The sequence below is a fragment of the Poeciliopsis prolifica genome, unplaced genomic scaffold (genome assembly GCF_027474105.1).
Source record: "Poeciliopsis prolifica strain line A6 unplaced genomic scaffold, Auburn_PproV2 SCAFFOLD012, whole genome shotgun sequence".
Taxonomy (NCBI): Eukaryota; Metazoa; Chordata; class Actinopteri; order Cyprinodontiformes; family Poeciliidae; genus Poeciliopsis; species Poeciliopsis prolifica.
The window spans coordinates 12,428,402-12,453,194 of NW_026562387.1; the positions used below are offsets into that span (position 1 = coordinate 12,428,402).

At 38.4% G+C, this 24,793-nt stretch overlaps 3 protein-coding genes across 4 annotated transcripts in view; 2 read left to right on the forward strand and 1 right to left on the reverse strand.

Annotated features, from left to right (window-relative positions):
- The window catches only part of LOC129364501 (nephrocystin-3-like), a 41,356-nt gene that overhangs the window by 4,742 nt on the left and 11,821 nt on the right, over positions 1 to 24,793 (reverse strand). Inside the window, exons 1-13 of one of the 2 annotated variants that reach the window (XM_055037147.1) lie at positions 19,744 to 20,075; positions 19,558 to 19,657; positions 18,675 to 18,800; positions 18,232 to 18,393; positions 17,973 to 18,137; positions 17,750 to 17,891; positions 17,431 to 17,555; positions 16,327 to 16,433; positions 15,821 to 15,932; positions 15,369 to 15,446; positions 15,094 to 15,232; positions 13,555 to 13,662; positions 11,326 to 11,424 (exon numbers count right to left, since the gene is read on the reverse strand). In XM_055037147.1, the coding sequence (XP_054893122.1) occupies positions 11,326 to 11,424; positions 13,555 to 13,662; positions 15,094 to 15,232; positions 15,369 to 15,446; positions 15,821 to 15,932; positions 16,327 to 16,433; positions 17,431 to 17,555; positions 17,750 to 17,891; positions 17,973 to 18,137; positions 18,232 to 18,393; positions 18,675 to 18,800; positions 19,558 to 19,657; positions 19,744 to 19,865 (1,585 nt within the window). In that variant the 5' untranslated portion in view covers positions 19,866 to 20,075. Of the gene's footprint in view, positions 1 to 11,325; positions 11,425 to 13,554; positions 13,663 to 15,093; positions 15,233 to 15,368; positions 15,447 to 15,820; positions 15,933 to 16,326; positions 16,434 to 17,430; positions 17,556 to 17,749; positions 17,892 to 17,972; positions 18,138 to 18,231; positions 18,394 to 18,674; positions 18,801 to 19,557; positions 19,658 to 19,743; positions 20,076 to 24,793 lie in introns of those variants that run through there. The other variant, XM_055037148.1, reaches the window with a different exon arrangement.
- On the forward strand, positions 702 to 5,662 carry ackr4b (atypical chemokine receptor 4b). Its single transcript, XM_055037150.1, has 2 exons — positions 702 to 827; positions 3,444 to 5,662. Exon 2 carries the CDS (start codon positions 3,449 to 3,451, stop codon positions 4,562 to 4,564), a length of 1,116 nt encoding a protein of 371 aa, XP_054893125.1. The 5' UTR covers positions 702 to 827; positions 3,444 to 3,448; the 3' UTR covers positions 4,565 to 5,662.
- On the forward strand, positions 20,529 to 23,960 carry uba5 (ubiquitin-like modifier activating enzyme 5). Its single transcript, XM_055037149.1, has 12 exons — positions 20,529 to 20,969; positions 21,130 to 21,175; positions 21,466 to 21,555; positions 21,655 to 21,764; positions 21,850 to 21,936; positions 22,011 to 22,095; positions 22,176 to 22,280; positions 22,368 to 22,495; positions 22,601 to 22,736; positions 23,134 to 23,212; positions 23,300 to 23,406; positions 23,545 to 23,960. The coding sequence occupies exons 1-12, from the start codon at positions 20,818 to 20,820 to the stop codon at positions 23,620 to 23,622; spliced, it is 1,203 nt and encodes a 400-aa protein (XP_054893124.1). The 5' UTR covers positions 20,529 to 20,817; the 3' UTR covers positions 23,623 to 23,960.

The following is a 24,793-nucleotide window of genomic DNA, read 5'->3' on the forward strand; positions in this document are numbered from 1 at the left end:
AACCTCCTTTAGACTCCTGACAAATCAACAACTCTCTAAAATACGTTTTAGTCACATTTAATAATACATTCATTCCTAGTCATAAAAATTCCTATCTAGCAATTGTTCATTGTGTGTTGTCTGCCTGAACCAGATATGATCCATCATGCCTTAAATCAATAAAGAAAACTGTGCAACACAAGTAATTTAACCCTACATAGAACAAATCTACTGGTGACATTGCACAGCAACCACACCCATCCTACTGTCAACCGCTAATACATAACCCACAAAACAAATGATAATGAATAAGACAAAAAATGTAACTAATATAAATAGGTTTTTTAGAATAGGAAAGGATTTATCACACATTACTTCAAACCTTCCCAAACACAGCAAAACTCCTACTGGCACTCGCTGCTCTAAATGACAAAAAACAGAGTTCATCTAAAAAGAATGAAAAACAAGAGATTTTCCATTCTTTTTATATAAACTCTATTAATATCCGTGCATAGTGCTTTGCCTGGCCCAACAAACAAAAACTAAGGGATTCTGAGTCATCCAAACTATGCATTCAGGAAATGACCCAAACTCAGACACTCACGCGCGCACACACACACACACACACACACACACACAATGTATTCAGAGCTACGTGGAGAAGGGACACGCTCCTCGTGCTGTCAGGCAGGGAGGAGGGCAGGCTGAGCAGCAGAGATTAGTCATTTCAGTCCTGGAGAATACAATAACGCACCTCCTCTGGACTCTGTCACAGTTTGAGCAGGGCTCACAAGAGGTTTTTCTAATCCTTACCGCTCTAAGAAAAAAAAAAAAACTGCTGACAACAGGTAAGACATTTTCTGATTCGACCCATTTAACGCTAAGCTGGTAGAGTAATAGTATAAAAGCTCGGTTATGCAAGTTTATTTTGTTAGTTCTGAATTCTAAATCCATTCTTATGTTCCTGAGACACTGTTTAGTACAGAAATTAATCTTGTTTTCATTCAAAGAGGAAAGACTTTGATTTACAATTGGGCTTAAAGTCAAAGTCCGGCTTCGAAGATTTTATGACATTATTAAACTTAGAATGAAGTCATGATACGTTTGCGTTGGTATCATTACCTCACAAATGCAGCCATAGTGAGAAGTCCCAGTGTTTTTGCATTTGCAAGAAACATGTTCAGGGCAAAATCAAATCAGAATGTTGATGCCACAACTTCACACCAAAGCATCAGCAACAGGACATATAAAGTACGATTTAATTAAGACAGCTAGAATAAAATAAGAAAAAGGTTTAACAAAGGTAAAGAAAAAAAAAAAAGGAAAAAAAAGGTATTGCATTACTTAATAAACTAACCAATACCAGGAGTATCTATGTATTATAGGTAAAGTAAAACATAATTTTAATGTGAAATTAAAAGCGTAAACCTTTCTGACAGTTCCTTTTTTGACACCTTTGAAACATTTCACAATTGTTCTGTAATTGGCTTGTAAAGTCTAAAACAAGCACTTTGAAAGAATGGCAGCAAGTTTGAACTTGTTATTAAGTGACACGCAGCTGTTGACAGTGGTGTATGCATGGCATTTTTTTCTGTTTTTCCAAGAACATCTGCTACATTCACTGCTACTCCTCCCATTCGGAACATCGAACTTCATTATGTAACAGAACTGGACACTCGAAAGGAACAAGACTCCCGTTATCTCAGCGACAAATGCACTCAGCCAAAATGAAGTTCCTGCAAAATGCCCATTTTCCCTCAGGAATTATGTCATCAGTCTCTTAACAGGCTTTGCCTTTGGGGTGGACAGGTAATCAAACTCCACTTTGCCTGAATCAAATTAGATGAACACAATCCGCCATATAAATGATTCTCTTTTGCACCTAAATCCTCATTCAAGAAATGATTGTCAGTAATAAAAATATGTTGTTCATAAATATCATGGATTTCTCAAATTTCTGTATTATAATTGACACATACGGTATCTATGGTCCTATATAGTTCATATTTCCCAACAAAAGGATGTGGATTGTATGACGGCTTCAAAACAAGCAGACATACACTTAAAACAACATATATACTGGGTGTCATAACTGATACATATTTGCCTCACAGTTTTTTTTTTTTTTGTTAAAAATAAATTTAGCATCAGTCATTTGTGGCTGCAGGACACTGTTCTAAAATTGATGAATTAATTATGTGCAGTCAATGTTTTAAAAGAAAGACTATGTTCTCCATAAAAACTTCATATAGCCATCTTTGATTTAGATCTTTGATCAGCAAGTAGTAGAAGGAGAAGAGACTTAAATGATTTGGGTTTTTTTTTTAGGAAATCAACAGCTTATTTAAAAATGATCTCAGAACTCAGCTTATTAAAAATGATGACAATCTCATAAGGTTAACAAAAACTTTGCTGTATGAGGCAGTAAGACTGTCCGGATGCATTGTCCTCTACATGTGCAGTGAGGTGTCAGGAAATGAGCATTGACATCATAACCAATATATCCAAAAAGTCTCACATAATGGGATGTCCTGTTGAAGCTGTGCAACAGAACCAGGATCCTGGGTTTGAAAAAAGTTAATCCCTTATTGCACTCATTTCCTGTCAGTTTTGGATTGCCCCTGCAACCATTATTACACTGATGTGGGAAAAAAAGCGACACGGTTAACTGATATAAACATGCCATCTTAAATACCCTACAGTAGATGTTATCAGCTTGCACAACAGGTTGTACAAGGAAAAGTCAATAGACAGATTATACTTTCTTCAATAAATCAGAAGCCGCCGATTCCTGAAGTTTGCGGATCATCTGGCATCGCTTGCTGCATGCAAATTAAGTAAACTCCAAAGCTCTTCGGTTGTTTTCTTTCATCGCCTTTGCAGAGATCCATTCACTGTTGTTCTTGAAGCCCACACACATTCCTGACAGGCTAGTTTAGGAAAAAGCAGGGAAGATTCCTTTGAACCCGAACAAAATTCCTATTTCCTGTTTCACCGCTTAGAATGCCTTGCAAAAGTATTCATCTTCCTATAACGTATTCAAGTTTTTTCCCCCCCATCAACTTCCTTGTATTTTATTCAGACTTTTATGTAACACACCAACACTAAATAGCGCCTAATTTTGAAGTGGAAGGAAAATGATGCAAGGTTTCTTCAATTCCCTTTTTGGTAATTAGATTTCTGAGAAGTGTTGTGAGCATTTCTTTCCCCCCCGATACTTGTAAATAAAATCCAGTACAGCAGCCTAATTAATAATAAAAATTTTGACAGAGCCTTTCACAGATTAATATGCTTTAATCTAAACCATTTTATAGTAGCTCTTGTTGTGTGCTTAGGGTTATTGTCATACATTTTGTTTTATCTAGCATTGCCGTGTATTTAAGTCTATAGGCTTTTCCATCAACTGTGACAAAATGAGAGAAAGTTTAAGGAACATCTTTATATTCTGCTCTTTTCATGTGCAGGAAACATGGAAGACTTCTACACCAGTGATGATACAGACATCAGTTTCAACGATTCTTATGAATACGACTATGAACACAGCGTCTGTGAGAAAGAATCGGTGCGTTCTTTTGGCAGCGTCTTCCTCCCAATCATCTACGCCCTGGCTCTGGTGGTAGGCCTGGCTGGGAATGCCTTGGTGGTGGTGGTCTACACGTCCAAGTTGAGACTCCGGACCTTGACCGACATGTGCATCCTCAACTTGGCCATCTCAGACCTGCTGCTGCTCTTCACCCTGCCGTTCTGGGCCGCCGACGCCGTCCATGGCTGGAAGCTGGGCGTGGCTGGCTGCAAACTCAACTCCTTCCTCTATAGCACCAACTTCAGTTGTGGCATGCTACTGCTGGCATGCATCAGTGTGGATCGCTATCGGGCGGTGGCCCAAAACTCAGCAGGCAGAACTGGGACGGGTACCCGAGTCAGGAGGCAGTGGATTCTGGTGTGTGCGGCACTGTGGGCTTTAGCCAGCTTTTTTGGCCTTCCTGAACTCATCTTCTCCACGGTGAAGACTTCCCATCACAGGACCAGCTGCACAGCCGTCTACCCAACCAATATGGCCCAACCTGCGAAAGCTGCCCTGGAGCTGCTGGAGGTCATCCTCCGCTTTCTTGTTCCCTTCCTGGTCATGGTGGCATGCTACTCATGCATAGGCCGGGCGCTAACTAAAGCTGCTGGGGTGCGCAGAGAACGGAAATGGCGCACACTTCGGGTCCTCCTTGCTGTCGTGGCCGTGTTCCTGCTCACCCAGCTGCCCTACAACGTAGTAAAGCTATGTCGAGCGATGGACATCATCTACCATCTGATCACGGACTGCGAAATGAGCAAGCGCTTGGACCACGCTCGGCAGGTGACAGAGAGCCTGGCGCTCACCCACGCCTGCATCAATCCCGTCCTCTATGCCTTCATCGGCTCTTCCTTCAGAGGTCATGTCCTGAAGGCTGCCAAGCACCTTGGACAGAGACTTGGAAGACACTCAAGGCAAGTCAATGAGGAGCCAGCGGTGGAGATCGCACTCCACTCAGCGAGCCAGAACCAGTCTCAGTCTGGTTCGGAGGACCAGGACACCAGCACATTCACTATCTGAGACTTTAGCATGTACAGTGTTAGACATCTTTACTGGTATTCTTGGTAAATATGTGTTAAAAGCCTAAAATTAAATTCATTTTTATTGCAGTAGCATATTTTCAAACTAAAAGAAGTTGAGTAAAAAAATCTCTTGCTAAGAAATATTTATGGAACAATAATTGATAACCCGTAAACTATTTGCACTAACTATCATAGCCCAAAAACAGGACTCATACTATGACATTTTCACAGAGGTAGTACACAATTCTAATTAAAGCAAAGTTGTCCAAACTACACATTTACCATTTTAATGGTAGGTTATTGAGACTTAATGGATGACTGTAATTTAATTGAACTAAAAGATCAATTTTTCTTATAAAACTTAACATGTTTAAGATCATTAGGACTTAATTTTAGTTTTATTTTTTTATTTTTTGGCATGCAACAAGTGCTCTCGCACATAATGTGAGGGTTGGGAATGAAATACTCTAATTTCAAAAATTAATTGGTTTTACATTTTTATAACAATTATTTTTTATCCAAATTATTTAAATATAAAAAGTTAAACAACCTGAATTAACATACTTTTTATTCAATAACCTTCAGTCACAAACACTGACGTATTTATTTACAGATAAGCAAATCACTTAGAATAATGTGTGTCGCCCTGGGGCACATCAATAAGAGGCAGGAGGAAACTGGAATCTAACCCACAATTTTCTGATTGTAAGGCAGTACATTAACTACTGAGTCACTCTCAAGACATTGCTAATGACTTCTTCAAGACTAATATTATCATATTAAAGTGTTTTCAAAGTCTTGCAGAAACCCTCTTCTTAATTTTACAGTATGTGATTTTCCTACTGTAATAAAAGTGGAATTTGTAGAAGGCTTTTTGCAGATATTTACCACAGGCACACCTAAAATTCTCTGATACTATATGCCTATTTACTTGATATATATATTTACATGCATTAGTCGTCATACAAGCTAGACAGGAGTAGCCGCACATAACTTAACGGCTAAAAAGATATGTAATATAACGTTATATGCATTAAGCTAAGTGTTTTGTAAAAAATATGTATTTTCTTAAATAAAAGAACAAAGCCTTCAGCGACATGCATCTGTTTCAATTAAATGCAGCTGAATCACAAGTTGCTCAGGGGAACAATTCAGAGCAACTCCAATCCAACTTTACAATCAGCCTTGTCTTCCAAAATCTCATCTGCATCGCATTTCATCACATCCTGCGGCTTTGGGTTGGGATGACGGATGGCTCGGTTGCACAGTGGGTGACCCATTGAGTCGAAAAACATTTGGCAAGCAAAGACAGGAGAGCTCGCAGCAGGAAGGATCCTTCCATGCCATTAGAGTAGTAAACAGCAAAGTCGCATGTTCCTTAGAGGAGCTTAAAGCCTAACCGCTGTTTTTCATCCACTTATATTTGTTTATTTCAATAAAATAAAGTTTAAAGAGCAAATGATTTGCAGTGGAGAAGAACCTCCCACTAGATCTCGCTTTTTTCTTTTATTTTTTTTTACGATGCCACTATGCACGATAATGCCAGACCGACCCTGATAAACGTCAAATCTTGGCTCAGAATACTGGGTGGCCAGAGTCCAATGTTTAATAGTTTGTTTAAGCCTCTTTGCTCGACAACAAAGAAGGTTGAGTTTATCTTGGCAAAGCCTGGTCTTGAAATCCACCTCAGATACCTCAGACAGACACGAAATAATCTGTTTACTTTGGCGTGTTTAGTAGCCATCAGCCCACCTGAGTCAGCCTCTCTAAACCATTAAAGAACATTGGTTCTTGTATCAAAGACACATGTCTAGCCTCTAAATGTGTTTTTGCCAAACCTCAGCAGTGTACAAATTTATAAAACAAAATCTGTAGTAGAAAACCATGTGAAGACAAGGTATGGGACCTTGCAAAAGTATTATCACCTCCACAAATTGTCCACTGCAACCACAAAGTGATGCAGATTAGTGCAAGGGGAGAAAAACATTAATTTAAAAAAATATATAATTTTTTTTTTTTACAAATGAAAATCAGAAAAACATAGCAACCTCTCTCCAAAATCCTGTGCCGCTTTCAGGCGTCACCTAATTAATAAATACAGTCAACCTGTATGCGGCTCAATCTCAGAGTAAGCCTCAAAGGTTTCTTAGCGAACATTAAACAACAAATAGTATCATGAGGAGCATACAGCAGACCGGTCAGAAAGGAAGCTGGTTTGTATCCCTAATTTTAAACAGGTAAAAAAGTTCAGTCCATCATTTCAAAAATGAAAAGCAACTGCAGCACAACTGCAAACCTATCTAGAAAGGGACTGTCTGGGACAAAGCAGAGCATTATTCAGAGAAGATGACAAGAAGCCTCAGGTAACTCTTGGCAACAGGCATCAACAGCTCAGGCAGAAAAAAGCCTCTGGTCATGGAAAGCCACAAAACGTTCTGTTTTGGAGTTCATCTGAATTATGTAGGAAACCTAGCAAAACATGTGGAGGAACATCAGATAGCATGCGGAACACTGTTCTGCATGCAAGGTCCAAACTGTTACGCTGTTCTGGTGTTATTCCTCAGCAGGGTCACAAAGCTGGGAAGAGTATGTAGCAGGATGAACTGTGGACGATACTGGAAAAAGACCTGCTAGAAACTGCAAAAAGAAGTGAGACTCTATTTGCACACCGCAGAACCGCCTGACACATCCAGTCAGAACCACAATCCTGCTGTTTAAACAGAAGTGTTCACAAGGCCTACACTCAAATCTAAACGAAAATGTGCCACAAGATTTGAAACTGATGTTCACAGGTGCTCTCCATCCACTCTCACTATGCTATAGCAATTTTACAAAGACTTAATTTAAGCAAACAAAGTATTCAAACAGGGGGGGCAAAACCAAAAGCATGCCACATTTTTCAGATATTTTTGTTTATTATAAAAAGGTAGAAAACTACTCTGTATTTTTGTTCACTATTGTGTACTGATCTACAACATAAAATCCTCATAAAATACAAACTAAAACTGAGATTTTTTTCCCTCACTTTAGAGGTTTAAGATTTAAATTAAAGTGACAGTAAAGATAAAATAAAGGACTTTGAGGGAAAATTTAGATTAACTTTAAGAATCGCACCACATATGGAATGCATGGCCCTTCTCTTCTGGCGAGTGTTTTACCTCAGTCCTCCAAAAAATGAAAGTTTGAAAGAGATAAAAAAAAAAAAAAAAACATATCTAGAAAAATATGCGGTTTGCAAAGTTTTTTGATGTTTTGCTTGTGTAACGGTGCTCTCCCACCCCTAGAGCATGAAAATAACAGATAGCAAGCCTGGGAGTAATTTGAGTGCATTATCATGCTCATGGGACAGAATTATACAGCTTCCACACCACAGAGTTCACCACCAACCTCTGTTCACCCTTTCATTTAGAAACCACGTCTAACAGCTTCAGGGGGAAATGATGAAGGTGAAAACTGCACCTTTATGTGATGCTTAAGGTTTGGAGGAACTCTAATAGGTTTAAGTCTGGGAGTGTATAGCTATGGCAAGTAGCTGTGCTTTTAAAACAGAAACTAAATAGTTTTTTCTGACCATGAAACTTTGGTAAAGGAAGTTACTTTTTGTTTCATAATGAAAAAATAGACTGCAAAACCAAACCAAAGAATCCCCCACTAGTAGATTCTCTGGGACACACCCGGACCACGTCGCTGAGGAACCAGCATCGATTACTGGAAACAATGAGTCGACCACAGCTACACTACCTTGGAATTATAACAGCCATGTCAAGTTTCACTTGTCTTGTTTCCTACTCAGTGAAGTCAAACAGATCGAGTTGGGATATTATGACTCATAGGGATATAAACAAAAAAAACGTTTTGTTTTTTTTTTGTTTGTTTTTTAATCACATGCTTCAGTGCAACAACCCGTCCATCAGCACACCCACATTCTTTCTGCTAACAGGAAGATATATTAATGCTGGCAGAGGATCTTTGTCACATCACAAAATTCTTTCCATTGCAGGACATTTTACATCCAAGAAAAGGAGAAAGGTTGAGCAGGAAGAATGTCAATGCAGATATGTAACAGGCTTGAACTATAAACTGTGGATTGATGGCAAGAAGAAAGAAGTTTGGGGGAGAGAAGAATTCACGTGCAATTCAACAGCCAGCTTTTCCATGACAGTCAGAGGCAAACGTTCAGGTCAGACATATCAGAAAAAATAAATAAATAGGGGAATATGATTCAAAATAATATTAATTGTATAATATCTGTAGTATTTGGGTTTTAAAAGCCAAAATATTTTTTGCAAACTCCACATTTGCATTAGTGAAGGTGAAGGAAGGACAGAGAAGAATTTTTCTGGCAAGCTTCCCATAACAAGGGACACACCCAGGTATGGTTGTTTACACAACAAACAAAGAAATGCCAGTCTTTGCTGTGAAACAGTGAGCTTTGTAGATTTTTTTTAAAATTATTTATACCGTCCTCCTCGTCGTGTGTGGTGGCAACATCAACCTGGATTCTCATCCGGCCTTATTAGCCAAACTTCCAGTTGTTTTAAAACTTTAATTGCCGGCAAGTTTGAGCCAGTTGTTGTTTTCTGGCAGCAATTTCCTGACATATGGATTAAAACACACATCGGCTTTACTGGAATGCAAGGAGCCAGGAAAACACTTCCAGGAGTAATTCTACTGTGTCTGACTTTCTCAGTTAGCTGCAGCTTCTTTTCCAAAAGTAAAATTATTTATACTAGCACTATGAAGTAAAAATGTGCTAATAATGTAAAATAAAATAAAATAAAATAACTTTTCATACCAAAAACAAGGTGAAGTGTTTTACAGAAATAAGAAAGCAGTTAGAAAAGTTGAGCTTGTCAATTTTTGTGAGACAGTAGCTACAGTTTCATTGTAGAAAAAGAAACACAGATACATCTGCACAGGTGATGATTTTACAATTGGGGAAATAACATGACAAGGAGTTGTAACACTACTGAATATTAAACCCAAGCTCCCATATGTCTGCCTTCTGAAGCACCCATGAGGCTGTTTGGTGCTAGCAACGTTTACAAATGTCACTATTTCAGTTACCAATGTGTCACTACATTTTTTATGAAGAAATATTTCTTCAGGAGTTGCTGACAGTCTGTGTCACAAACACACAACCCACCCAGAAGAGATGCTGCAATTTTACTGAACTTCTAACTTTTTTTGTTTAAATTTACATGCTGAATTGTGACAGTATAAGAACTTGTTTGTATTTGGACCAAATGCAAATCTCAAGATTGCTTAAGGAAAAAATCAAAAAAATCAAAGAAATTCTATGCTACCGGCAATAAGTCTGTCCAGGTGGTACTGAGCTTTAGAAAAGCCAAAACATTTCTAAAGACTGCTAACATTCTTGCCGGAAATGGACATACATCATCAGCCTTAATAGTGCAACCAAACAACAAAGAAAATTAAAAATGGTCAGATTAGATTTATTGTATCTTTCATTAAACTTATCACATTCTGCAGCACTGGAAAGGTATGTTCTAGTCTCTTTCCCATTTTGAAAAGTGTCACATCATATTCACGTTTCAGGGAAACAGACGGTCATGGATGTTTAATTAAAAGTTCCTGAATACTAAATAAAGTAAAACATATTAATCTCACCAATAACTGTGGATTAAAAATGTGTTATTTAACATGGGATTTCTTTCCCTCTGTGATAAACACATTATTAATTTAAGGGTTATATTTTTCTCTTGTTTTGTGCTGGGTTTCTGCTGATGCAATAAAAACAAGTTTTTATTGCATCATCAGGCCTTTATTTACCACAGCTGTCACAATATGTGAAAGTTGCTGCACCTGGCTTAGGTTGGGAAGAAGATTAAAGCCTGCTGGAGTGTGTTAAGGTCGGTATTATAAAAATACTTTAGGTTTAAATGTTACAGGTGCTGCTAAATGTATTTTACTTTGTTTTACGAAAACAATTCCCCCCTTAAGAAAATGTTCTCAAATGAATAGTTGGGTTTTGCCTTGTGTGACATCATCCTGTTGAGGACTTTTTTAATTCAGGAAATATTTACAATTTTGTTTTTTAAAGCCAATTAAAAACCAACTGGTGAAAAAATAATCATACGAATAAAAATGAAATGACAAATTTAATGGAGGCAGTGCTTTTGAGCCTTTCAACATTTACTGATTAAACGTGTTGCCTTCTGTTTTCTTTTAACCAACGTCACAGCTTTTGGATGACTCACATAAGAGGTAACACTTATTTTCCTGGATTCACATGGAGAGATTCTTCACAAAGCTGACCTTTTACCATGTTTATCTTCTAGCAAACTAAAAGCCTATTTTTCACAAAAAAAAAACCCCAAAAACACACATTCGACACTTCTGAGCTCATTAAAAAAAGTAGTTATGTTATATAATAGGCATTGCATGAGTCATCTGTACAGTTTTATTGTTCATATGAAAGCACTTTGAGCTCATATGCATCTCTTTAAGGCTCTGCTTAAAAAGCATGGATAGCATCTTGTTTACATCAACAGCTTGTTCTCTCTGAGAGACAAACCTTCGGGTGGACAATAAAATTTTCAGGTTTATACTTCCAAAATCGTTCTCTTGTTTTATGAGTCTGTTCCATTTATAAAACGCTCTTAAACGAGCTCTGTTATTCCAAATAAAACTACTTGTTCTGTGTTTATTAAGTTTAAATCTGCTCTGAGTGCATTTTGATTCCCTAACGGGATAGAAACCTTTTATAGAGGATCAAATAACATTTGACGTACTCACCACTGCTCCACCACTTTTTGCCGTTTATGATGTAGGTGTTTTTGTCTCTGTGAAGTCTGCACTCCATGTTTGCTGCGTCGCTGGAAGCAACGTCAGGCTCTGGTGGTAAGAGTTTAGGAGAAAATGAGTCAATGAGACTTCCAGAATTTTCCCGTGTCTTTGTTTTAAGCTCAGATTCCAGCACAGGCCACAGTCAGTAATTAATATAAATAAAACAGAATGCTCAACTCCAAAATGTAAACGATTGTCCAGCAAAAGAGGGATTCATGTTCCCACATCATCTGGTAAAAGAAATAACTGTTAACTTCCCCCCATAAGAAAATAAATAAACAAACAACAACAAAAAAACAAACAAAAAAAAAACAATTGTGTTTAGAAAAACCACAGGGATGTTCACATTCTCTCTAATCACCTCTCGCAGTGGCATGTCGTCATTTCCAGGCAGCGTGGGAAGTACATGGATAGAAATCATTCAGTATTTGTTGCTACTGGCAGGTGATGTTTTGAAACGGGAGATTTACAGTGCTTGTAGTAGCCAAGAGTAGTCTAACCTCACTGCAGACCACAACCGTTCACACGAATCCAGTGGAAAGAAGCGGAAGGATTTTCTAGGAGTAGATCAGAAGTTTCAACTTTCACTCTCTTTATGAGTTGAGCTGTGAACATTCGTGTTCATGCCTTGCTTTACAAAGAACGGGTTATTCAGATCCCTCAAAGCCTTTCAGATTTTTCATGTTTGAGCCATAAACTCCATTATGTGTTATTCATGGTAACTGCAGCTATAATCCTAACAGGAACGGTGCTCTATAAGATGTTCAAAGACTGGAAACAACACTGCGTGCGTCAGTTTTCACAATGTTGTTTGTTCTCTAACAAACCTTGAAGGTTTTCACAAAACACCTGGATTTACGTCGAGATTAGATTATATTCAGGTGGATTTTACTTCAAAGCATCCAAACAAAGAAGGGTTTGCTTGGACTCATAGATTCTTATTAGCAAACTAAATAAAAATTTAACTTTTTAGATTTTTATTTGCATAATTTATTCTTCTGATGATGTATCACATAAAATCTTAATATACATTTACATTTATGGCTGCAAAGTGACAAAAAGTGAAGAACAGTGAGTGAATGAGTTTGCAAGAGAGAAATGAAAAGAAGGGGAAAATAACTGAAGTGTGATCCTTCAGGATGAAAAGGAAAAATTCCTGAATCAAAACACAAAGAGCAGTTCATAAACTCTTTGGTTTCCATTTAGAGGAAAGTTTGAATAGGTCACTGCACACACAGTGACCTACCCAAACACTTGATTCTCTACTGTTATGTTACATTTGAAATCTTCACGACCAAGATCAAAAGTGTGTGACTTAACCTCTAACGTTTGGGGAAAGGCCAGGAACAAGGAGAAGACGATTGCTGGGACAGATCTGGAACTGTGTTTAAAGATGTCAGGAGAGAGGTTGGGTCCAAAGACAAAGAGATAAAGTCTTCTGGGAATATTATGTCCACGAGTTTAAAATGCAAACCAATTTCTAAATACTTACATTTTTACTGTCAGTCCCTCTGTTCTAAATATCTACCATGAATTGTGAATCTATTTTATGTACCTCTAGATCAAATTTGGAGAATTTTGATTTCAACAATTAGCCAGTAAAACAGGGAGCACTAAAATAAACCTCCCAGTTTCCATTGATGGAAATAAACGGTGGCTGAGTCTAAATATTCAGGCAGTGGAAACTGTTGCTGCAAAAAACCACATAAACCGAGGAGAAGCTTTAGTGTTGATGATTAATCCCAGAAGGTTCGACTTTTACTGTTAACAGATGGTCAAAGCCACAAAAAACAAAAAGATCAAGACACTCTAATGGAAAATGTACTCTTCATGTTTCTCCATCCCTCAGATTGACTGCATTTGCAAAAAAATATTTAGAAACCTAATCAAATTTAACTCAATACTGAATAACTTAGACTGTATGTTTAAATTGTAGCTTTTCATTTTACTTCACTTTAAAAGCATATCATTAATAAAGTGTTAATAAAGTGAGTTCAAATTAGAATAAATTATTTCTTAACCTCAGATTTTTCCCCACTGCATAAATGAACTAAATTTAAAAGTTTTCTACATTTTTATTAGGTTAAATTTTGCAATAAAAGAAAAAAATATATATTTCAAGGCTATTTCTTTTTTGTTTCAGCATGGTTGTCGATAAATACTTGATCATGTCGATACCTGTCATACAGAAGCAGGAGCGGATTTCTCCGCTCAGTAGAGGCTCCAGCCATTTCTTCTTCTGCTCCTCGGTGCCAAACATATGGAGCACCTCCATGTTTCCTGTGTCTGTGGAAAAACATCATTAGTGGAATTTCTATACAAGCTTGTTCTACACACCCATTCTGTTGGAGTTCTTTAATCAGGAATATTTCTTAATAAACTAAGCCAAGAGACTGAAATAAAATTATTCCTATGTCTTGGTAGGTTAGCATAACTGGAAACCTACCAAAACATGGCTCTCCACAAAAACAAGTCAGTCAAAGAGTAACATTCATGAGAGAAGCAGCCAAGAGACCCATGGAGTCTGGAGGAGATCCACAGGTCTGGTGGGGGATTCTGTAAATATTAGTGTTGCAGTTCACAAATCTGGCCTTGTGGCAGGAAGAAGAAAGTTCCATTTGTAGTTTACTATAAGCCATGGAGAGGAAACACATGGAAGCAGGTGCTCAGGATTAGGTAAGACCAAAATGGATGTTTTGCCCTACAAAACAAAATGATCTATGTTATGCAAATTATGGTGGATTTTATCCCTGTTGTGGGAGAAGTAATGGGATGCCAAAGACAGGTGCTGTGGTTGTGTTAATATACAGGCTCTGGAGAGGATGAGAAAAACTTCCATCTTTGCTCTGGAGAGGATGAGAAAAACTCCCAGTTCCCAGCTCACATATCAGGCTTAAAGAGGAGTTGATGACACAAAAATATTTGAGAACTCCCAACACAACAGCCAGGTTTCGTCTTGCTGATTTTGTTTCCCTCGATTCAATACTAGGCAGCCTCACATCTTGGCAGAAAAGCTCCCTTCAATTAATCTAAAAAACAGCTTAGTTCTGTGGATTATGGACTTTCTGACAAAGAGGCCACAAAGGGTGTAAGTGAATAACATGTCTGTGGGCACAGTGCATAGAGTGTGAGAGCCGTTTGTGGAGGCTGCTGTCCTGGACACGGCCGTCATGGTCATGGTTCGAGTCCAGGCCTGTTGATCTTTGCCACATGTCTGTTGGCCTACGCCTGTGGCAGTGGCACATGCATAGTGTATAGGCACTATGCCTATGCATAGTGCATAGGCACTCCTGTTTGCCTCCTGTTTGTGGAGGCTGCTGTCCTGGACACGGCCGTCATGGTCATGGTTCGAGTCCAGGCCGGTTGACCTTTGCCACATGTCTCCCCCCTCTTTCACAACCCACATTCCTGTCAATTCAGGAATGTAGCTCACAGCCCAACTATGAATTCTTGCACCACTGCTGCACTTAGACTACACAAATACTTCACACAGCACATAGTCACCATAAATGCACAGCACTTTTTACTATTTGTTCATGTTCACATACAAAGTGTATGTGAATTTTATGAAGTCTCTTATTCTTGTACTACTCACTACTCATTACCTCAGAAAAAAATTAATTAATTAATTGCGAATTGATTGTGATATTTATGAGCCCCATATCTCAAAAACACCTCATGCTATGACATTATTTAGCTGCTTTGTTTTTTTTTTACCGGGAGCTTGGCAGTTGAACACTTCGGGAGCGAAGAGGCAGCGGCCCGTTTCTTCTGCAATGTAGGCATAATCCAACTGAGTGAGTCCACTGACCGCCGGCAGGAACAGGTTCCACAGCCCGGCCTGCTTGGCTTTCTCCTGAACTCACAGAACAACATTTATTACAAATCTGTTAAATGGAAAGAATGACCCAAGGCTGAGTCCATGACAAAGTCCTGGTGAAAAAGGACTGAAATTCAAAATTAATCAAAGTTGGTACATTATTCCAGCCTACCTTTAGATCCTCTATTATTTTTGGAGCTTGCCACCTCAGAGGAGACTGGGAATGTTTTGTGTAGTATTCTGCAACTTCCTGAGGAAATAAACAATTGCATTATGAGAAAAAAATAATCCCATCCTGATTTTTTCCTCATCAGTGAAAAGCCTTCTCATGCAATACAAAAGGTTAACTTGCTCAAGTCTTAAACTGTAATTTGTTGGTTTTGGGGTTCCCAGTTCTTTTACGAGAAAGCCAAGTAAGTAGAAATTCTTTGATGTTCAGTGAACAACAAGGGCTCTGTGTGCAATTAAAAAGCAAACTATCAACAGACTTATGGTTTTCTCCATTTAATTAACTAATCCATGTGGCATGGATGAATTCGTCTGTCAAATCTTCCCACGTCAAATTAAGCGTCTGTCTGAACAAATAAAATGCCCCCTGTCCTAGTTGAAGCGCTTGGCACTGACCTGCTGAGCAGGAAGCACATACTGCTGCATGAAGTCTTTAACCTGCTGGAGAACAGCCTGGCCTCTGGCAGTCTGAGGGAACAGCCTGTCTTTTGTTGGACCTGCAAGTGGACTGGCAGGAAACACATCGGAAATATGTGAAAGGTTGGCAGGATGCACTTGGCAAGCTCCAATTCCTGCTTGCTTAAGATCAGTCAGCTCGTGGATTCAATTAGTATTCTTACCTACAAAAACAACAAATTCTGGTAATGTGCCTTTTGATGTCAGCCATGGTGGGCTGTAATTATACTGGTGTGTTCACATTAAAGTCATCCATGCATTCATTATCTTGGACGCTTATTGCAAGTTGGATTGCAAGCGGTGCTGGTGTTTATCTCCAGCAGACAACGAGCGAGAGGTGGGGTCACCTTGAACATGTCGCCAGTCCGTCGCAGGGCTCACATTAAATTATAACTTTTAAAATAAGTGGATTTCTGTGCATTTTTCATTTCATTGGTGGAACTAACCTTTTGGCTAACTGCAATGCGACTTTAGCCAAAGGCTCGACATGCTGGCCGAATTGAACTGCATCGGGTGCGCTGGCGTTACCCAGCAGGTAACGAGCATAGACCCCCTGCAATAAAACAGAAAAAAATAATCATTTGAAGTGAAAGACTCACAACTGTCATTACAATTTAAGTGGGTGTAACTCAAGGACTGGCGTGGATGCAATATGTGGTATGATTTTATATTTCAAGTGTCACATAACCAGGTGATGCATATGTGTAATATATTTGGCCATTTGGGTAGAAGCTAATGCTTGTTGTCGAGAGAATATTATGTAAGATTGATGAAAGAAAAGAAAAAAAGTAGGTTAATATTAACCTATACTGCCATTGCAGTTTATAGCCATATGATAAACAAATGCAATGCGTTGCAAAGCTGCAAAAAGGGGGATAAATGATAAAGATCGACAGTGTAGTGACGATCTGTGCTACCTCATCAGATTTTCCTACCATTATGTGTCTGGACAACCGTCTTAAAACGTTCTACCTTTTGAAACTGCTACACCTGTTGAGGCTTGTAAACCGTGCATTTACTTCTCCATGCCCTGGTAGTTGCCAAGGACATAAATATAAATTATTTCGCATGTGGGCTTTTATGGTGTTATTTTAACGCTTAATACAACACATCTACCTCTGTGCCAGCAGACTTCCATGTCAAAGTCGACAATTTTCTGGGAGTTTGTTGAAAAGTAACTGAATACGTGTCACCAGACACCATATCAAGAGCATAGGCAACGTTTCACTCATGTTTGGCAATAAGCTATTTTGCAAAGAAGAATGGGCAACAAGTTTCAGTTTCTACTAAGATCCCAAAAGACCTTGCAACTTTATCTAGAGTGAAGTGGTACCACGTAGTATTGATTCAGCAAAGCAGAATAAAAAAGAAAAACATGCTTTTAAGATTTTGTTTTCTGAGAATTTGAAAAGTCATTCATCCTTTCTCATTCTTTATTTTTCTTACACTAATAACACACATTGAAATTTGTGGCCATATAACATACACTGATATGGTTTAGTCATATCACAAGGGCAAGTGTGTTTGCACAGCTGGATGTGATGGAAAACCTGAGAAATTGCAGCCGCTTTAAACAGAGACAGAGCCAAGTAGAAGTTCAGCGTAGGCAAGGAAGAAGATGGGATTCCCCGACACCGGCAGTAAATGGAGATCAGGTCACTAGCCGATGGGATACCTGCACAGAGAAAAGTGTATATATATATATATATATATATATATATATATATATATATATATATATATATATATATATATATATATATATATATATATATATATATATATATATATATATAATCACACACACACTTTTTTTTTTAACAATGTGCAAATTATTATAATCACGACCAACATTTAATTTTGCATTACCTTCTACTTCTTCGTAGTTGAATATAAAGCGTTTAATGTTCAGATCAGTGGGGCAGTAGAGAGGCACGATAAAAAAGGCCAGGTCAGCTATAGGGTTCCCAGTAGTGGACAGCTCCCAGTCTAACAAAGCCATCACCTTAGTCTGATCATAAAAAGGACAACCCATGAGGTAATTGGTGAAAAATGCATTCCGTGGTCATAACGACCTTCTAGAAAGTCTTGCCTCAGTTGGGTGGAATATCAAGTTGTCAAGTCGGTAGTCTCCATGGACGAGTGTGACCTCATCATCTTTATCTGGTACGTTTCTCATCAACCAGTCACAGAGCTCATTCATAGCAGGAATGTCTCTATGGGCGGATGCAGTGTACTGCTTCGTCCATGTAGACACCTTGAAAAATTAAGCAACAATTTTTTACATTACAAATCTGATTACATATATACAGATTTAAGGAAGCTTACTAAGTGCAAAGTGTTTAGCTAACTTGTCTCTTGCAGTATCCCGGGCCTCTCCCGAACCCTTCAAGCTTTAGTGATGGTAAATCCAGTGAATGCAGCTTTGCCAGGTTTTCCATTGCAGCTGTATATATGGACGTTCTTTGAGCTGGGCTCATTCCAGGGAGCTGAAAATCCCTGAAAATGCGGCCCTGCTCATGATAAAACATACAAAAAAACAACAACAACAGATTAAACACAAATTGAATGGGTATGTTATTGTGTAATATGTAGCGTACATTGCAGCAAAAGTATTCACACTCCTTGAACTTTGTGAACCTTTCCATCATGTTACAACCATAAATTTTCATGTATTTTAGTGAATTAAAGTCTCCAACACAAAACTGTGCATAGTTATAAAATAGAAGAAAAAAACGTATGAAAGGGTGTAAAACAGATCAAATAAATGCATATGTTGTTGTACAATGCTTACCTTTACATGTTCCATCAAATAGAACTCTGTTCCCATTACTTCAGCATCATTGCAGAACAAAAGCGGCTGAGGAACGGGAAAACCAGCAGAGTAGAGAGCCGCCTGCACCCGGTACTCTCTGTCCACCTGTAGGATGTCCAGACACAGGTGAGCACCACTGAATGCAACATGGGATACTCTCTGAGCGCCAAGGCCAAATTTGGGTTGTTCAAACAATAAAGGTGAATTTTGGGTGTTGACGCACCAGATAAAGATTTTAACAAGTGTAATTATTATTACACTCTTCACCAATAAGCTGATGGCTATCAAACAGCTGAATATCATCCATTATATATCATCATTGCTAACTCCATGAGATATACCAAGACAAAAACAATTAAATGTAATTTTTGCAATGCTGTTCTATGTAAGCACTGTCACTTCTAAATATTGTGAAAATACACATTTCTATATAAAAAATATATATATATATATATATATATATATATATATATATATATATATATATATATATATATATATATATATATATATATATATATAGATAGAGATATATAGATAGAGAGAGAGAGAATACATCTGTGCACAAAAGTAGAAAAACTATTATTTCACGTTAAAAAAATTAACCAACTGTACACATATTGCATGAGGCATTGTCATTAACGCATATTATATAACATTATAACGTTAAATCGAAGCAATAAAAGATTTTCCTCATTGTTCCAGTAATAATCTACAAATTGAATTAGGGATGTATTGCTGCCCTCTGCTGTAAAGAGACACAACTGCATCTAGAAAGTTAGCAAATTAACGTGCAATATTATGATTAAAAGTCTTGGAACATTGTTGCGCAAGTGATTGACAGCCCATAAGTAAAGCTGACCTTGTGCGCCCCCGGCAGCAGCGCGCCGGGGGGCTTCTTCCTGAGAACATAATTAGCTGAAGGTGTCTCAATCAAGAAGGTTGGGTTAGACTGGCCAGCGCTGCAAAGATAAGCCATTGCGTTAGCATTCTTATCATTAGTGAATGGGAAAGAGAAAGCAGACCGCTGAGATTGAGTTTTTTTTACCTGTACTGCCTCACGGTCAGAGTGTCGTTCTTAGACACCAGTGACTTCTCATACAGGTATCTTTGAAGGTGGCCAACATTGAACTTATGTTGTTCTCGCACAGATGTCGGTTGGTCTTCCATGTCTCAGGTCAGGTCTTCCGAGTTAATTATTGCCTGACACTGTTGAGCCGAGCGGACTGCACATACCTTTCACAGGGCTGAAGTTGGTTTCTTTTTCGGCGTTGAGTCTACTGCAAAGGTTGTGCGCCACATTGTTTGGGATTTGTGAAGAATTAACTTTGTTTATGAAAAATGAAGGCAATTTTAGCGCCTTCAAGTCTTACATGAAGATCTAAGTAGTGAAGAATATTTCTTTCAAGTTTTTCTTCTTATTGTGGCAATTTTTTTATGTTCAAACCTATCTAAAGTAGCTGCAACCATAGCACTGAACATTTCTTTAGTGTTTTCAATTAGATTTTTTTTTTTACAAATTATATGTTTACATTCTTTTTATATTCCTGTATTGCAGAAAGTCGTTCAGTAATATTATAGAGCAGGGACCCTCTTGAAAATGGTTTCAGAGCAATATGTCTTGTTTTCCTTCATCATAGATGTTTTCATTACAGAAAACTGCAGTCCAAGTTTTACGAATGTAAAACTTGGACTGCATGTTCAAAATACAAAAAAAAAAAAAAAAAAAAAAAAAAAAATAGAGAGGGGGAGGGCGGAAGCTATCAATCACACGCCAACTTCAGTGATGGCATTTTTTTTTTTTTACCTGAGAAAAAATCTACTCGACCTAATTTTCACAAAATGGCTTATAATAATGTAACTAATATACTGACTTGTGCAAGCAATATTTTGATAATACTTAGGACAATTCGTCGAAAATCTCCACGGATGCCGGAACAGTTGAAGGTCCGTGTCGTCACTTTCCACACGGACGCTGTTCAAGGACGCACACATCCTGACAGCTGATTCAAGAAAAGAAGACGTGGACTTCTCTCTGCTCTGGTTTGGTTTTAAGCGTGTTTTCGTTCCCTCTGCTTTGGCTCATAAACCCACAGCGTAGCGCCGTTCTTGAGCAGGATCAATGGCGACGGTGGAGGAGCTGAAGCTGCGGGTGAGAGAGCTGGAAAATGAACTGATAAAGTGTAAGCAAAGGCAGTGTGCCGCGGAGGATGCTCACAATAGACCCAAAATTGACAAGATGAGCGCCGAGGTAGTGGACTCCAACCCGTACAGGTGACTTCTCCATTTAAGTTTGACCGTTTTTTTTCTTCATAGTTTTATTTATATTTGTGAAAGAGTAAAAAGTAACAAGAGGCGACGCCTTGTGACTCACCGCCTCCTTGAATGGATTCCCATGGACCACAAACTAATCTCTGCTGTGTTTCTGCTTCAGCCGCCTTATGGCTCTAAAAAGAATGGGCATCGTGGATGATTATGAGGTAGGACATTTCATAGAAAACGTTCTCTATAGTTGGCTGCTCCTCTTCCCTTTCATATGTGTTTTTGCTGAAGATAAACATGAAGAAAACAAAGGAACAGAACTGATGTTCATATGTCCTCACATGCTTAGCTTTACATATCTGTAGGATTATCATTAATGATACATCAAGCATACTACAATCACAATATGTAATATGCTTGCTTATTGTGACTGAACTGGACTGGATTTTGTTTACTTTACATTCTGCCAGTTGGGTTGTTGAACAGCTGTTTGGGATTCTGTTGACAGAAAATCCGGACATTTTCAGTAGCTGTAGTTGGTGTCGGAGGCGTCGGCAGCGTGACAGCTGAAATGCTCACTAGATGTGGCATCGGTAAGGTAATAAAACCTTCTCATTTTTACCTTTGTGTTGGATACCTCTCCATTTTCTTGCCACGTGTTCAAAGCCTTCATGCTGTTTCATTATTGGCCTTGCAGCTGCTGCTCTTTGACTATGACAAAGTAGAGCTGGCCAACATGAACAGACTATTCTTCCAGCCTCACCAAGCAGGGCTGAGTAAGGTGGAGGCAGCAGAACACACACTCAGGTAACATCTTGTCAGCAGAGGGACACCGTCCCCCATTCCCTGTTTCTCCTACCTTTATCAGCCTTCATTATTTCTCCCGCAACAGAAATATTAATCCAGATGTGGGATTTGAAACCCATAATTACAACATCACAACACTGGACAATTTCACACATTTCATGGATCGCATCAGGTTGGTTTCCCTACTTGACAGATTAGTACGTATGAAGGCTTGTTTGTAAATATAAATCTTTTTGTCTTTTTTAGTCAGGGAGGGTTAGAAGAAGGAAAACCAGTGGATTTGGTTCTGAGCTGTGTGGATAATTTTGAGGCCAGGATGGCCATCAATACAGTAAGCACCTCATTGTGAGAAGAAAGAGGGTCAACAGGGTGATCCTTTCACATTGTAATATCTCTGTGTTTTTATTTCAGGCCTGTAACGAACTGGGTCAGATCTGGATGGAGTCCGGCGTGAGTGAAAACGCTGTGTCAGGACACATCCAGCTCATAATTCCTGGAGAGACGGCTTGCTTTGCTGTACGTAGGCAGGGGCAGGAGCAAATGCTTCTGTATGTCATTAATATTGTTCTTTTCATCAAGACTATGTGGATTTTATCCGCTTAGTGTGCCCCTCCATTGGTAGTAGCTGCTAACATCGATGAGAAAACCCTAAAGCGGGAGGGTGTGTGTGCCGCCAGCTTGCCAACGACTATGGGTGTGGTTGCAGGCCTCCTGGTGCAAAATGTCCTCAAGTACGTGGTCAACTTTCTGCCTGGCATGAAACACATAGTGGTTTTACAAATACAGAACCTTGCAGACTTTAAGGATTAACGGAAATTTGATGTTTTGTTCTTCAGATATCTCCTAAAGTTTGGTACGGTCAGCTATTACCTCGGATACAACGCCATGCAGGACTTTTTTCCGACCATGGCCATGAAAGCCAACCCACAGTGCAATGACCGTCACTGCAGACGGCAACAAGAGGAATTCAAGGTTAGCACACTTGACTCAAGATTCTCAAGAACTTCTGCTTCGCGCTTTTACTGATGCCTTATAATGATATTCACACTGCCTAAACATTTCTGCATTTTCTCATTTTGCAGCAAATTAAATAAAAAAAATTTGGGGGGGGAGATGTTCTAAACCAACATAAAATGGTACATAGTTGTTGCATTGTGCTGTGGTGATGATTTTTTGTTTGAAAAGCATCAACTCTTCTTCCTCACACTTATACACTATATTGTGTTGTCCTATCGTCTAAAATCCTGATAAACTACTTTAAATTCTACGATTGCATCTGAAGAAAATGTGAGGATATGAATTCTTCTGCTAGTTGCTTTACCAATCAGAAAGTTTACAGTTTTCTACCTGTGTGGTGTTTTGTCTTCAGAAGAAAGAAGCAGAGCGGCCCAAGGTGGAAGCTGTGGAGCAGGAAGAGGAAGAGATCATACATGAAGACAACGAATGGGGTCAGCAGAAGCTCTGGTTCTTCTCGTTCTAATTGCTGTGCTTGCTCTTTCTAAGCTACAATAAACACACCCATCTTGGTTGTGCAGGTATCGAACTGGTGTCTGAAGTGACCGATGCTGAGTTACAGGCTGCTTCAGGGGCTGTGCCTGACCTGCCAGATGGCATTACTGTGGCATACACCATTCCAGCTGGGGTGAGTTACCTTTAACTTTCCAACAACTGTAGGAGCTGGTTAAATTCAATAATGGTGGAAAATAAAGACAATTTCTGTACGTCTTTGCATTTACCTGTAAATAATTTTGACAATCATGTCCTGTTGTGTTTGTACCAGGAAAAGGTCAGTGGAGACACCGTGGAGGAGACTGAAGTGAGCTTAGAAGATTTAATGGCTCAGATGAGAAAGTTGTAGACAGTGATCTGAAGACTCTTTTCTGCAGAACATTTAAGTTTTTCTTTCTTTTTTTTTTTAGTCTGTACTCTTTTTTTTAACATTCTCATCCCAAAGTCCAAATGTAAAAAAATAAACTGAAAGTGAAAGATATATAGTGCATGATACTGGTTGCATGCACACATAGTATCACTTGGAATGACATCAGATTCTCACAAAAATGACTAACACCCCAAATTAAAAAGCAGTTGCTCTTTAATCTGTTCATTACAATTTTACTCTGAATCCTTAAAACGTTTCAATCATGTCTTTCTGCTACTTACTGAACACTGTCTCAATAAAGTATTTATTAAATTCAATTTAATCTCTAAAATGTTGGTTGATTCATTTATTTTTCAGTAGATTTCTATATTATGACATGACTAGAGTGGATATAGAAGCTGCACAGACCCAAGTTAAATTGTCAGACATTTTTGATGTAAAGAACAAAAACTTGATAAATGATTTGAAAACTTCCATGTTTAGTGTAACATGTCCAAAACAACTCGTGTGATCATAAAATTATCTTCTTGAATGTAGAAGCATTAAAATGATGATGGTCCCCCTTTTTTGTCACATATGCCAAACTTGGGTATGAACACTTTTGAGATCCACTTAACATGAAAATATGAAATAAAAAATAACATTGTACATTTTATATAAGACAAACCTTTGACTGCACATCATTTTGAGAGAGAAATGTAAGAGGCACAAACGTTTTTTTTTTAAGTATGTCTTTTTATTGTCATTAAAGCTAACAGTTTATCTGTTTTATTTTTGCATAAAAATCATGATGTTGGCATGAGAACATTTCTTACACATACTAAAATCTTGTTTTGAACTGTGCTTGCTTGTTCCAGGGTTAGGTAGACATTACAAGTGCTGTAACATAAATTACAATATTTAAACAATTGTCACTAAAAAATTTAGTTTGGTTAAAAAAAATTGACAGCTTTGAAATATGTAAACATTACAATGTAAGAGCTTGAGATCTCATGATTCAGTTTATTAGAGGGAGGTGAGTTTAAACATGAGAATAAAATCCTGTTTTACTTGGATGTTGGTGTTATTCATGCCTTACTATAGTAAAAACTGCAAGTGCATGAAAATTATCAATGGAAATCCAGAAGAGTATTAACTGGCACATTTTCAG

Bases quoted from the DNA above. Each gene is read 5' to 3' on its own strand.
- ackr4b (XM_055037150.1), top strand. From the start codon at position 3,449: ATGGAAGACTTCTACACCAGTGATGATACAGACATCAGTTTCAACGAT.
- uba5 (XM_055037149.1), top strand. From the start codon at position 20,818: ATGGCGACGGTGGAGGAGCTGAAGCTGCGGGTGAGAGAGCTGGAAAAT. The intron at 22,096-22,175 runs GTAAGCACCTCA...TTTTTATTTCAG, and splicing joins CCAGGATGGCCATCAATACA to GCCTGTAACGAACTGGGTCA. The intron at 22,281-22,367 runs GTACGTAGGCAG...TTATCCGCTTAG, and splicing joins GAGAGACGGCTTGCTTTGCT to TGTGCCCCTCCATTGGTAGT.